Consider the following 15416-nt stretch of genomic DNA (forward strand, 5'->3'; position numbering starts at 1 on the left):
AGGCAATATTAGGATTCCTGAAATACAACCAGATATTTGTTTTGCCTACATTTTATCAGTTAAAACCAGTCAGGTTTTGTCCAGTTTTTGAGGAATGACTTGTTTTTTTTTTTAATGGTTTGATGAAATTAGGACAGAAAAAACAATCGGGTTTTGTATAAATAATTCTTATTGAATCAAATTGCCTCATTATAAGCAAATGCATACAAATTCTTCACAGATTATCTTTATTATATTCAGATTTCTTCTCCATAAAGTAAGGTGCTAACATCTGACTGATTATGAGTGGAGTTGTGTATAGAAATCTCACATTACGTTCCCATTCTTTATAAATTGATTTTGTTTCAAAATAAATTGTAAATGATATGATGACATATTGTTCACCTTCTGTTCTGTTTTCATAGATGGCCTTATGTTTCAAAGTATACTCCATGTAGTGTCTTATTTTGTTTTTTATTGTTATTTTTAAATATAATTGTGCTTGTATGTTAATTTATGTTGATTTTTCTTTTGAGCATGACTTATGTTTCATTTGTTTCTTTTAGGTTTTGTTTTGTTTCATAAGATCCCACTGGATGGGTAGCTGAAATAAAGAAAAAGACAGAGAGAGGGGCTGTAGTGCTTTTTGGTGCTACTGCCACTGCTAGCTGGACTCTGGGAACTGCCGTTGCTCATCCCGGAAGTGCTGCTTCTTTGGGGTTTTCTGGTAGCAGTGGGCTATGCTTGGAGGATGTGCTGTCTGAAGCCTGTTTATACTGTGAGCTGTAACTGGGGAGTACCATGGCAGAGGCATCTCCCCAAGAAAACATCTTAATTAATCTTCTTCTGTTCTCACAATAGTTCAAAATAGACCTGAAATGAAAGTCCACTGGATCTGGATTGTTTTCTTCTGAACAATGTGCTGTTGGACCATCCTGGAAATGTGTTGATATTAGTTCCTTCTGTTTATTAAAGATGAATTGTATAAAAAACTATGCTTATCTATCTATATATGTATCTGAAGTTAGGGAGAGGGCTAAATACACACTAAAAGTCTAATTAACATTTAACACATATTTCAGTATCATTTTCTCTATTCAGTATTCATTTCAGCAAGTTTGACTTTTCTGCCTACAATATTATGACTGAAAGAGTTAAGGGTACACATACCATTGCTTTAGGGACTTTTGTATGCCATTAAAAGGCTCTTTTGCTTTACTGGCAGTAAAGATGCAAGCTTATATATCAAAGTCACACAATGCTAATGACTGCTTTGAAGTTAATCAGCAAAGATGCAGGAGAAGGAGCTACAGCAGCAGCAGCAGTGCTGTGGAATCATTGGGCCTCGATGAAACATAGTCACTTTCAGAATTAATAAAACCAGAATATATGCATATGGTGAAATTATCACTTTGTCTCTTCTCACTTGCCCTCTGCGAGCCACCTGCACTTTAGAAGTTTGCCTAGGGAGAAGGCCTCAGCTGCCCAGACTGTTTGCACTGCAGAGCTGCAGCCTTTCTGCTGGGCCCAGAAGCACAATGGCTGCCCTGCTGAGATCAGGAGAGGATATTCTATGGAGGCAGTCCCCTGTGGCATGCTGGCCTGCTGTGACCAAGAGAGGCTATCCTAAGAAGGCAGTCCTCTGCAGCTGGCCCATTGCTGACCTCTCATGAACAAGCAGCTGGTCCTGACCCCAGTAGCAAAGAGGTGGCAGCTTGCTAATAATATGTGTCCTTCCTCATTGCTGAGAAGGCAGCCTTCCTTTGAGTGGCCAGTTGCTGTGTCCCCCACCTTTATCTTTATTCTGACCCATAGACTTCTGTTTTATTCATTTTGCCATCACAATGAGCTTTTGAGTTCTGTTCCATCTGGACCAGGCAGGATTCTTGCTGCCTTCCCCACTCACTTCTTGTTAGGGCCCCTTCAGGACCAGGTCTGAAGCATTTCGTTTAAAAATACAAGCCACTCTATTATGTGTGCAAATACATGGTATTGTTAAATTTGAAACTTACTAATATTAAAATTCAAAGTAGTTACTCCAGGCCTGTAGTTTATTTGTAAGGATTTATAGATTTTTAATAATTTCAGCATGTTTTGAATTTTATTTTAAATCCTGTATAAACAAGATATGAATCTGAATAATCCTGAATCCATATAGGCACTGTTTGGTATCAAAAGTCATGAGGCATATTTTGTACAGTGTGTCTTACTGTAGCCACTAACAGTGCTATTGTTTGACACAGACATTTTGAGTGTGGGCTCTCAAGCACATCCCTAGAGACAGCCAGCAGGTCCCCACCAAGCCTGCTGCCCTTTGTCCCAGGAATGTCCCTTAGGACAGCAGCATGGGGGAGGGCTGAGTGTCCTCTGTGTCCCCATGTTCTCACTTGCTGCTACTAGATGACAGTTCCTGTCACTACTGAGATTTTCTTCCTTCCCAGAGGTGGTGACTTATAAAGAGGCCTAAAAGCAGAAATCCTAATCCCTGAAAGAAAAATGAAATTCAAATTGTGAGCCAGGCAGGAGCCCAATATGGAAAATGTTAAGTATCAGTCATTCAGTACAAAACCATGTAAGCTTTTATGTTATTCCATGGGTCCATAAAAAGATGATTGATTACTTAAAGATCATTTTAGAAGTTTACCAAACCAGAAATTAATGTGTATATATATAGTCAATATCCAGAAAGATTTCAGGGTAAATATGTTTGTTTTAAAAGGGAAAAAGAAATGGACAGCTAGGACAATCTGGCATTTCTTAGGGCACAATGGAAACAGTAGGCTATTAGCAAATTTTTTCAAATGGTTGTTGTGTTTGTGTTGTTTTCTTAATCCCTAAGGACCACAACTGATAAAATAGCTTTTATTTTCTATCCTCTAGGCATCTTCTTTTTATGCTTTGTTCATTTAGTCCCTCTGAAAAAATTACTTTTTAAGGATGCATAAATGCCATGTATTACATTTTGTAGCATTAGGAGGAGAGAGATAGAGTTTTTGTTGAAATCATTTGTGGCTCTCCAGCAAGGACCTGGCACCGCACGCGCAGGCAGCGTTCCTGCATATACACAGTGGTCTGGGGAGCGAATGCCTGCCTGCCCTAGGGCAGCTGGCGCCCAGCCCCAAGCCAACTGAGTCCTGTGAACAAGGACCCAGGCTTGCAAATCTGTCCTTCATTTAAGAAAGATGAAAAACCTGGACTGTTATGTGAAGCAGCTCTATTTTTGAAAAAGTTGCCTCAGTTATTTTTAAAATATTATGTAGGCCAACAAAACACACACGTGGGCTGCCAGTTTGTTACTTCTGTTTTAAAACACAATTGTTCTCTCACTGTATCTATCTGTCTTTCTCTTGTATATTCACTTTTTCTTTCTGGTCACCATGAGGGCTGTACTGTAACAAGCCATGAAGTGGATGTAGCAGCCAGAAATCTGCATTGCATCCATCACCTTTGCTGTCCTCCTGTAACTCCTACCCAGCTAAGACCCTTAAGCCTGTCACCTTGCTGGGGATTCCCGTAGAGCAGGATTTTCCCACCATGCCAAGTGGTCCTTTTCTGTGTAAGCAGAAGCATACTTGTGTGTTCTTTCTTCCCTTTTGTCTGACATGAATTTCTTTTCACCAGCCCAGCATCTACTGCTCTGGCCCCACCCAGGTTCCTCTAGGACGGTGGGAACGTACATTCCCATGCTCTTTGAATCCTCAGTGGACTGGTATGGACCCTGATAACTGGCAAACATGTGCATCACCTTCAAGAGATGTAGCTTGTTGACCCACCATTGAATGTGGTCCCTGAGCCCTGTTAGGCAGATAAAAGAGATTAAGCATAGATCACAAGACAGACTCACACTGTGATACCAACCAAAATATAAACAGATGCTAAGGGATAGGTCAGGTCTGGTCATCTTTCAACTGGAGACCTGAACCCCAGCGTACAAACTCAGCTCTGTCCTGCAGCACAGAGCTGTACAGTTGGCTTTGGGCTCCTCACACCTCAGGTGATCCTGTGTTAGACCCTCACACAGAGTGGAGGCTATACTTACTCAAGAATTTTCCGAGTAAATAAATAAAAGTACATGGGACAGGAATTCAGCTTCGTGTCATGCTGGCTGAGAGAGAACAGGACAGGGCACGCCTGCGCTCTCACTGCCATTTCTTTTCTCTTCCAGTCCTTCTTTCCCTACCTGCTTGCCCCCTTCCCTTTCTCTTTCCCCCCACATTCTAAACTTATACCATGACAAACTAAGAGATTTTTTTCTTGTTTATTGGTTGCTTTACATAATTATAACATGCACAGCTTTTCTTCCTGTTGCAAAATGGAATCCACCTTGCTTGAACCTGTTCTCTCTCTCTTTCCCTCCCCCCCACCTCACCTTCTAGGAGGGTGATTCACACTTCTGCCTGCTTTGGGGCCTGCTGACTAGAATTCATCACTGGGCTTTATCTAATTATTTCACACTATAATTCAAAACTTACTTCCTGGCTTGTTTTTGTCTTAACTCTGGATTCAGAGGAGTGCTATGCTGAAGAGAATGATTTCATCCAACACAGGGTCTCTCTGAGTGGACGTCTCCAGCCATGTGGGCTGTGCCAGAACCTCTATTTCATGTGCCCATAGAGCCTCTGGGTGGTGAAGCCAAGCAGATTTGGTTCCAAGGAATCTTATGCAGAAGATGGCACTGCAAACCTTTTGCTCTATTCATGTGCCCATAGTACTTCTAACCCAAACTGAGTTTATCTAGGAGACCTAGAAAGTTAAGGACTTTCCTGAATTCCTGAATTTGCTTTGGGGTATAGCAGAATTCCTAGCCCAGAAAGCTGTATGAAAATGGCTATTACTGGGCTGGAGAGATGGCTTAGCGGTTAAGCGCTTGCCTGTGAAGCCTAAGGACCCCGGTTCGAGGCTCGGTTCCCCAGGTCCCACGTTAGCCAGATGCACAAGGGGGCACACGCGTCTGGAGTTCGTTTGCAGAGGCTGGAAGCCCTGGCGCGCCCATTCTCTCTTTCTCCCTCTATCTGTCTTTCTCTCTGTGTCTGTCACTCTCAAATAAATAAATAAATAATTTAAAAAAAAAACTTTAAAAAAGAAAATGGCTGTTACATTGTTCCATTATGAGCAGCCCATTTCCTGGTTTTGGCCTTCACGGACAAAGGGACCTACCAGCCACCTGAGTGACTTTAATTTTGGTTCATGTTGTAGGGCAGCCAGTAAGCACACAAAATATGTTGAAGCAACTCCTAACCCTATCCCACAAATCATTATCTTAATTTGAGTGTAAGTTTTCCTGAGGAAAATGTGTAAGAAGCAAAGAAATAAAGAAACAGTTTTCAGTAACTACCTTTACTTTAGACACTAACATATGACTTGGGTTAAAAACAACAGGAAGTACGGAGAGATGCCCCAGGAAGACAAGTTCATGTGTTTTACACATTTCATGTTCGAATCCATTTGCTATTATCCCAAGGAGGCTGTTACTTATTTTCATGTCTTGTCTTTTGCCTATATTGTTCCAAGTTTTAAGGTCATTTTTCACATTTCCTGTAAATAATGAATAATGATTTTTGAATTTTATTTTTAAGTGCTGTTTTAACAATGAATGGACTATAAATGTACTTGCTGAATTCATTCACTTCTTTAACAAGACAAATAAAATTTTGTAATTCATCTCCATGTGTCTTGAATTCTCTCTAGAGCCTATATCTCCCATATCCAAATACAGACCATCACCCCCATGTCATTGGTGGTGTTCAGGGCTAAAGGCATTAGGAAAAACTAGTAAAAAATGTCACTGAGAGTTTTGGGGAAAGTCTAAGGCCAATTACATATTAAATCAAAGGGGTTTTGAAAGTTTCCATAAATGTGAATTACACATGCACAGGTATTGTTTATAATTCTTGCATTAGAATTGTTTTTATTAGTTAAAAGACAATCTGTAAAACAATGCTTAAGGGATCTTAAAGAAGCAAAAGTATATTATCTGTCAAAGCTTTCTGGTATTTTTAAAATGTGGAATGGTCCAGATCCAGCAAGAGCGACTCTAGTGTTTTCATCTGTTCTAAGTGACTGTGCTCAAATAACACAGTGCCTTTATATCTCATAAAAAGGAGATAGGAAAACAACGCACAGAGATGAGGTATGATGGTTGCTAGTATGGTGCCCAGCCTATCAGACCTGCCCTTCCTCAGTTTTCCCTTTGGGCATAGGCCAAAAATAAGGTTTGTAGGACCCATTTTTGGACTCATTGGATCCTATGGTCACCTTCTGATAACCTCAAGTTTTAGGCAGGGGGTGGGGGATTTCACCAAACTGAAGACTTGAGGGTTAGATAAACAAATCCAGTGTAATAATGTTTTTATCAAGCTAAGTATACTACCCCTTTATAAGAGCCTGGCATTTGGTGTTGGTGACCTAGGTTGGGTGCTTCATGTTTTGTTTATTTGTTTGTTTTATTTAAATGCCCTTCTATATTTTCTGAGTTGAGACAATATTTTGCCAATACTTGAAGACTATATATTGATGTGCATGTGTAAGCATTTAGATTAGGCAGGTTTGAATTTCATCTGTGCTCACAAGCCATCGACCTTGGAAAAGCCATGTTACTGTTGTCCCCAGAGCCCTAATTTTCAGAATGAAACAGTAATAGTACCTACCTTACTAGAATCTTTTAAAATATTTTTATTTATTTTCTGGCAGAGAGAAAGAGGATACAAAGACACATATAATGGGAATGCCTGGACCTCTAGCCCTTATAAACAAACTCCAGATGTATGTGTATCTGTGCATCTGGTTTTACATGGGTCCTGTGGAATTGAACCTGGTTCATCAGGTTTTACAGGCAAGCACTTTAACTGCTGAGCCATCCCTCTAGCCCTGCTGGCATCTTATTAGAGTTTAATGAAATGGCCCGTTAAAGCCGTTAGCAAACACCATGGTGAGCCGAGGCCCATGCTCTTTTGATAATACTTTGTATGGCATTGACATTGGGTACACATCAGTAAATGATGGAGAATCACAGACTTATTTGTCATATGTTGGTCATATGCTGTTTGTTGGGCAACTAGTGCAGAGAAAGTAGAAGGAAAGCACTCACTGAACTTTTGTAGGTGTGGCCTGAGCTATGTAACCCTTCAGAACACTCTCCATGGCTGGCAGCAGCGTCATGGCGTTTTTGTGACGCCCAGAAAACACATGAAGCAGTGCTTAGCATATAGAAGAAACTGGTACCCCATAAGTGCTAATGTCTTCTGCATCCTGTCAGAGAATTCCCTTAATTTGGCACCCAGTTTTTGCCTGTAGAATAAGGTTTGTCAAGGATGTCTCCTGTACACTTTGGCTCACGCAAACCTGGAGCATACTGGCTTTGTCCTGTGTACCCATGATGGAGAGTTGCTCTTCACTGTCTGCAGGTGAATTCCTTTATCACTTTTGCTTTTCAGCACTTCCCATCCTTCAGGAACCATCCTTGCTGAGCACTCTTTGGGGAAAATCATCTCAGGAGAGATGGGTGTGTCAATGGGAAGGACTCTTTGTGGGCACTTCCAGCCACCTTAATGGGCAGGATCCAGAGGACAGAACGACGTGGCAAAATGAGCTGCTCTTGACCTTCCCAGCACCAAGTGACAGAGCAGCCTCCTGAAGCATAGTCATATTGCCACCCTTCTCCCCTTTATGCCTTCTAGCAACCAGTCGTTGGGAGAGACTGCCAAGGTCATATGCTGATTTACCAGCCATTTGGTCAAGTCCATCTCACATGCCTTAAGATCACAGGGCCTGTGTTTACTGAGTTAAGATCTCTGCCCAACCACAAACACCACAAACTAGTGAACAGTAAGTTCTTATTAAAAAAAAAATTTTTTTAGTCTGTTTCCAGTGAGAAAAGGACAAATCCCTTGTGTTTATTTACCACCCTTTTGTCTCTTTTAATTATTCTGATCCCACTGTACTCAGATTAGTGGTCTGTGCTCTGAGGATTGAAAATGGGTTTCATGTGAGTTCCTGCTCTTACACCTCACACCCTTAAGTCAGTCAGAGTACTGCGAACAGAGTTGTAGTCACACTAACACCCTTAGGTCAAGTTCCTGAGAACAGAGTGGCCAGCACTTTCTACCTTTTGGAGGAGCTGTAGGTTTGTCATAAACTAGGACATAACCTCTAAAGACATTTTGGCTTTTTGTGGAATGACTCCCAAGGCCAGTTTTTTCTCTCCGTGTTTTCTTCAGTTTTCTAGGTTTTAGAGAGTTTCATCACTTCTTTATTACCCTTCTCCAAGCACTCGCCTTGACTTTTGTCTTGTTTTATTCCAAACTGGCAGTGTGCTGGCTCCCTACAACATCTGACCAGTGAATGCTCCAGCATACCTGGGTGAAGGACGTTGGCTGTATACTTCTAGCAAATTCTGGGTGTGGAAGTCCAGCTCTACCTGGGAGCACCAATGCACATCAGGAGGCCTTCTCCATGGCTCCAGCTCCCACTGGGCTTCAGGAATACTATTGTCCCTCTATATTTCTTCATCTCTATAAGTAGTCATATCTTCACATTATTGTCACTCCTAGTGCCTCCTCATTTCCTCTCCCTCACTCATATCTTAGTTTTTCTTTTAAACCAGCTAGAATAAATTCATTTTCCTAAGTGAAACATGCAAAGTTCTTTCATATGTTATCTCATCTTATATCAGTTCTATTTGAAACATAGGAAATATCTTTTGTGAGTCATTTTTTGTTCAGACAGTGAACTGAGGACAAGGTTGAACCAGAGTAAACTAAGCAAATGACATCTTTGGTCTCATAGGTTAGGGTTAGAATCTGATGGAGTATCATTACATTGCTATTTATGTTGTAATAATTTACACATGAGGAACAGCAGCATAGCAAGCTAACAAACTTGTCTAAGGTTCACAAATAAGATATGCCTTACCGTGAGCCTCTGTCTCTCTCCCTTTTCTCTGAGGTCAGTGGTTTCCTCCAGCACCCTGGGCTCCAAGTCTGGAGAGATTCATCATTTGGTGACCAGAACCCTTCTTGACCTAGTACAAGCAGATGTAAAGTATCCTTACTCTTTTAACTGATTTTTGCTTTTTTCTACCCATTTATCTTTCTTTAGTGTGTGTGTGTGTGTGTGTGTGTGTGTGTAGTGTTGTGTACATGTGTGCATGTGTATTTGTATGAATGTGGGCACATAAGTGTGGTGTGAGCCTACACTGGGAAGCCAGAGGTTGGCATCAGGCGTACTCCTTGCTCTCCACTGTATATATTGAGAGATGGTTTCTTTTTTTTTTTTTTTAACTTTTTATTTATTTATTTGAGAGTGACAGACACAGAGAGAAAGACAGATAGAGGGAAAGAGAGAGAATGGGCATGCTAGGGCTTCCAGCCTCAGCAAACGAACTCCAGATGCGTGCGCCCCCTTGTGCATCTGGCTAACGTGGGACCTGGGGAACCGAGCCTCGAACCGGGGTCCTTAAGCTTCACAGGCAAGCGCTTAACTGCTAAGCCATCTCTCCAGCCCGAGAGATGATTTCTTACTTGAAGCCAGAGCATGCCAATTCAGCTAGCCTAGCTAACCAGAGGGCCCTTTCTCCACTTCCTGAGCACTGGGATTGCAGCTGGACCTTTTAATCCTGCCTGGGTAATGCGGTTCTTTGCTAAGCCATCTCACATTTTCTTAAAAAACAATTTTCCTCCCAGTTCTCTTTTCACCTAACATGAAAATCTCCACAAATGTGCTTTGTCATCTAACTTTCACACATTAAAATTTTAAATTTGGTTGGGTAGACTCATAGAGGGTTTATGTTTGTGTGGGGGGGGGGTGGAGAGAAAGAGAGATTAGGCTTCAGTGAGAGCACAAACATTCACATACACACATGTGTTTGCACACACACACACACACACACACACACACACGATGGAATAGTTGAACATTTCCAGACTTTTTAATGAAGTGGGACTTTAATCCCCATACATGTATCATTTTTATTACAATTCTCTCTGCTACTTCCTGAATAGTATGTACCCAGGTACATTAAACAAAAACCAAAAACCAAAAAACACCAAATTAAAAAACTTTCCATGTTATTTTTAAGATTATTTATTTATTTATTTATTTATTTGAGAGAGCGAGAGAGGGAAAGAGGCGGGGGGGGGGAGAGAATGGGCATGCCAGGGCCTCCAGCCACTCCAAACGAACTCCAGATGCATGTGCCCCCTTGTGCATCTGGCTAACGTGGGTCCTGGGGAATCGAGCCTCGAACCGGGGTTCTTAGGCTTCACAGGCAAGTGCTTAACCGTTAAGCCATCTCTCCAGGCCCTCCATGTTATTTTTATTTTCATTTTTACTTTTTTTTCTAAATACCAACATGGTTTGCTGAGAAGAAATTATGACAAAACCACAATGTTGGTGTTCTGTCCTGAGTTCCAAAATGTAGGAATTGAGTGGATTTCACACTTGGCAAATTTTCTGACTTGGCAAATACTTCTGTCTTTATTTATGACAGTCTGGAAGTTTCCATTTCCAGGGCTTATAAATGATAGTGCTGATTTTGTCTCCTTTTCCTTTTTTGTTGTGAATTATGAAATAACTAGCCTGAAGACTTCCTTTTAATGTTAATCCTTTTAAGAGATTGGAGAAAGAAAGAGTGGCAGAAAGAGAGGAGCCAGAGAGATGGCTGAGTGGATAAGATGCTTGCCTCACAAGCATAAGAACCTGTTGAGTTCACATGCCCAGTATTCATGTAAATGCTTGCTTAAAAGAGAGAGAAAGATGAACCCCTGGGGCAAGCTAGCTCGCTAGACCAACCAAACCAGTGTGTTCTGGGTTTGAGAATCTCTGACTCAGTAAATAAAATGAAAGTGATCAAGGAAGACACCTGAAGTCAACCTTGGATCTCCACATGCATGCACACACATGTGTACATCTTGTGTCTGCACATATATGAACATCCATACATACATGCACACAAACCATAGTCAAAAAAAAAAGGGGGGGAGAAAGAGGAATAGAATTCATGTATTCTTTCTTTTTTTGTTTATTAGGTAGAGACATTTTGCAGCTTTCATACAGGATGTGTACTTTCCTTTTCCTACCACTCAACACAATGAAAAGCTGGAAAGATGAGGTTTAAGTACAGGTCACAAAGACTTGCTGGCCAGAAGTCCTCAGTGGAACCATGAATACTGCCCTTCATGCCAATTTCAAGACAGGGAACACAGATACTCTCAGGGAGTATTCCCAGTAGTGTAAACAGGTGACTCAAGGGATGGCCAAGCCCACATTGTTGGTAGAAAATGTTCTGAAGGAGGAGTAAAGAAGCTCATCTTTTGCCTCTTCCCATTTCTCCTCCCTTTATTTCCTTTAACTAACTGAAAATGGAGGCCTTTGTTATTGAATGGAACAGACGAATTTGCCAAGTGTACACAAGTGTACACAACTTTCTTTTCACGTATTTCTGGGTTTTTTTTTTTTGTTGTTGTTGTTTTTGTTTTTAGATAGGATTTCACTCTGTAGCACAGGCTAGTCTGAAATTTACAGTAATCCTCCTGTCTCAACATCTGAAGTGCTGAAATTACTGCCACGAACTACCACACCTGAACTGATAATAGAACATTCCTGTCCTCTCTGAAGCCAACAGCAAGGTCATTAAAAAAAGTTTTGTAATCAGAATAAAGTGTAGGTTTAGGGAAAATGGAAAGAAAGCCAGGGCATCTGCGGGAGCCTCAGGTTGCAAACCAGGAAGGATTTTCCTCATGGGGCAGAATCAAAATGCCTTGGGTGGCCATCCACTACTGCATTACTTATAAGGATGTTGGGAATTATTTGACACCCAAATCAACCATCAAAGAAATTCTTTGTCTCACAGGATGGGTGTTACAGTATTACAATACTACCCATGCTCTTTGCTAGTGAGAGCAGAGAGGGGACAGGGAGGGGAACCCTCAGCCTTTATGCATATAAGGGGATGGATGCTGCACTCCTGGCTCTTACCATGGAAGCTGCCTTATCTGAGCCCCACTCAGTGGATAAACTTGTCCTCTGCTATTCCAACATGCTAGAGCCCAAGGCACCTGGAAATTCCTGTTTCCTTCAATGCCTACTACAAGTGGCAGTGGCTAAAAGGACGTAAACCATAATCATTCTGAGGAGTCAACATTTTGAACAGTTTAAAATGTCACCTTTGAGCTGTTGCCATCCTTTTATTTATGAAAACATAAAACAGCATCTGAAACTAAGACCTGGTTTAGTTCTCCTTGACCCTATTCTAAAACCACAAGTGATTTGCTTTCATTTTTGTGTTCATTTATACTGTGCTCCTCATCAAACAAATTTTCTATCATGGCAGTTCTCATAATTGATTCATATTCTTTCAGATGAGTGTTTATGGAAGTGCACAACAAAATCTTAGAGCCAGGCATGAGGAAAGAATTGGAATGGAACTGAACGAAAAGTCTTCTCATGGGATTATTCTCCCTGCTCTCCTCCAGGCCTCCTGTTGCATTGCTTTCCAAAGAATCATGATGCCTAATTCAGATTCAGCAAACTTTATTGAATGCTTTCCATGTGTGAGGCCATAGTTTGCAGACCCAGACAACTTCAGAGACTTGAACTGGTCCTGGGCACAGGTAGCTGAATGATCAGGGCCGATTCTATGCAGAGAACAGAGTCTGTGTGCAGGAATGCAGACTTAGGGGAAACAAGACTTCTAATATTCCAGGACTAAGAGAGAGCTGGGGTTTTGCTTCAGATTTTCCAGTTTTTAAATGTTGGCAGGTCCCATAACATTTCTTTAAAGTCTCCATGAGCCAAACAAAATGCGTCTTTAGGCCAAATCTTACTTATCATGGCCCTCTTGCGCAAAGTGCTGATAGCTTTTAGAATCAGTTCATTCTCCACAGTATTGAGAAGAAACTTGTCTCAAGCTGGGCTTACTGTAACATGACACTGAAATAGGGAGTCACCTGCTAGTGATTTACCAAAGGTGTGCTTGGGGAAGGACTGGTGAAGCAAAACACACAAGGGAAGTATGACCTGACACCAATTCTTATGCAGGTAGCTTTGGCCTAATTACTTAGGAGACCCCAAGTGTGAACTGGCCTTTAGAATTATCTCACCCTTAGACCAGAGAATTAGGCTCTCATATCTTTATACCTGCAAAGGATTGGCTGAGGGTTGTAACAAACAGATATTGACTCATATCTCAAGGGCAATCCTTCGGAGAACATACATGGGTAGGATCTTGGCACACAGCACAGTAGCAGTGGGGCTGAGGAACCCAATCTCACCCATTCCCAAGATCTGTTACTTTTCCAAGTCTCTAGGCAACAATTACAGGCCATGCTAGGTTGGGACGCTGTAGCCAATGTGTTGACACTCTTCCCAGCAGCCTCTTAATAAAATCATCATGTAGAACCAGGTCACTGTGGACCTTAGGTATTGACAGGTCAGCTCCAGACTCCTATCTCTCTGCCTTAGGATGGCACAGACACATGGTGGCTAGGCTACTACGAAAAGGCAGGGCTAGCCCAATAAGACCTAGACAGGATTCTAAAGGCAGCAACATCTCAGACATCCATGAATGGCCTCTCAAGAGAGCTCATGGCATTCTTGCTTGGTTTTCTCTGAGTTTAGCAATTTCACCTCTGAGATTCCACTGCTGTCACTATGTGCTTTGTACTCCAATGCTGGTGAGGTGAGGTCCTTCAGGGAAGTAGCTTAGTGGTGTCATGGTACCCTAGCATAGCAGCATGCTTGTTTAAAACTCTTCAGTATTTAGAGATAAACCTTCTAACTGCAAGCCAGTTTCCTCTGGAGGACCTCTCAGAAATAAAAAGGCAGCAGAAGGGCAGCATCTGCTAACTGACCATCTCTGGACACTGCAAACTATGGTCTTCTTTATAACTGAATTCATCATGTCCTTCCAGACAGAGATTTGCTGTGGTAGTGGCTTCTCACCCTCCAATTCTTCTGGATCAGCCAACAGAACTCCCTCTCCCTGAAACCAAGCCAAGATTTTACCTTTGATTGCCCTCAAACCTTTCCCAGTCTCTGCTCCCTCCTCACCAAACTTCTATTTGTCCAGTCCCATATTGTCTTCCCAAAATGCAGTTTCCCATTCACACATTCAACTTGGTAACTTACACAGCAGAATAGATCAAGCCCTAGTGCCTCAAAAGGGCATTCCACATCCACCCATACCTTCTTCATCAACCACCTTTGTTTGACTTTCTTAATTTGCTTGCTGGGCCAGGCTTGGTCCTCTCCCTTCCAGCAGCCTGAGCATTCATCTATCCAAGTTCTATCATTTACTAATAGATAATCTTTGTACTTGGGCCTTAATACTTCAAGTCTAAGATTTTTCCTGATAAAAATAGGTAAAAGAATACCTATCATATTGGATGGCCTAGAGAATTAAATTGGAAAAGGTCTGAAAAGCTACTTGTGCAACATTTGAAATGAAGATAAAATGCCAATACTGATGAGCAATAACAAATCTTGGCTTGGCTGTCTATCTTTCAAGGCATGACTTAATTCTCACCATCCACCCAGAAGCTGCCATAGAATTTTCTCACACAGAACAAAGTCTTTTTTTCTCCATCCCTATAATAGTATTGTGGCATATTTAACATATGGCAAACAGAACTTGGGGCCCACAGTCCTCACTGTGCTTTCAAGGAAGCAAACGATATATACATGACCCACATTTGAGCCATGTTATTTATAATGTGAGGAAATATATGGTATACGCTAATGGCTTGGTCAGAAATAAAGAGTTTCTTAGGAAAGAAGTTAGAATAATCTGATAGGTTGCAGGTCCCAAATGAAGCCTAACATTTTCCAGGAACAATACAAGTAATGTTTTCTGGGGAAGTTATCCTGCATGTGGGCAAGTCGTCATACTTGGTGATGCTCCTTAAGAAAACGTCTTTTCCCTCTGTGAAGGTCAGAAGTCTGAAATTAGGTGTTGACAGGGTCAGCTCACATCCTTGCCATCTCTAGCTCTTTTTCCACATCCCCTTCCTTTCTGTGTGACTCCATCTTATCCCCCTCTTTTAGTTATGATTGCCAGTGGCTTTAGGGACTTTCCAATCCAGGATGGTTTCTTCTTAAAAGTTAGCTAGGTCTGTAGGGCAATCTTCATCCACATAAGATCACCATTACAGGCCCAAGGGTTAAGATCTTTCTGGAGGCCACTACTATCCATTGCACATGAGAGGACAGAATAAACCTGGACATTTGGAAGCACAGTGGGATGCATATTGTATAGGTGCAGAGGAGATGTAAATTCCAATCACCATTTGACTCACCCACTCTTCTAATTGTTAACCTGCCTCAATTAACATTTCTATAAATAGGAGGTACTAATTCTACCATGTAGGTTGTGAGGATAAGAATGCATATATTTGGCACACAGTAGATGGATAATATGTTTTTTGTCTATAGAGATTTCTACC

At 41.5% G+C, this 15416-nt stretch overlaps 1 protein-coding gene across 8 annotated transcripts in view; it reads left to right on the top strand.

Moving 5' to 3' along the window:
* Positions 1 to 15416, top strand: part of Ntrk2 (neurotrophic receptor tyrosine kinase 2) — a 426243-nt gene that overhangs the window by 199783 nt on the left and 211044 nt on the right. The window contains exon 13 of one of the 8 annotated variants that reach the window (XM_045131579.1): positions 546 to 4930. The exons of the other annotated variants lie outside the window; for them this stretch is intronic. Coding sequence (XP_044987514.1) covers positions 546 to 583 — 38 coding nt within the window. The 3' untranslated portion in view covers positions 584 to 4930. Of the gene's footprint in view, positions 1 to 545; positions 4931 to 15416 lie in introns of those variants that run through there. 8 annotated transcript variants of the gene reach the window in all.

This window comes from Jaculus jaculus, chromosome 12, assembly GCF_020740685.1.
Source record: "Jaculus jaculus isolate mJacJac1 chromosome 12, mJacJac1.mat.Y.cur, whole genome shotgun sequence".
Lineage (NCBI taxonomy): Eukaryota > Metazoa > Chordata > Mammalia > Rodentia > Dipodidae > Jaculus > Jaculus jaculus.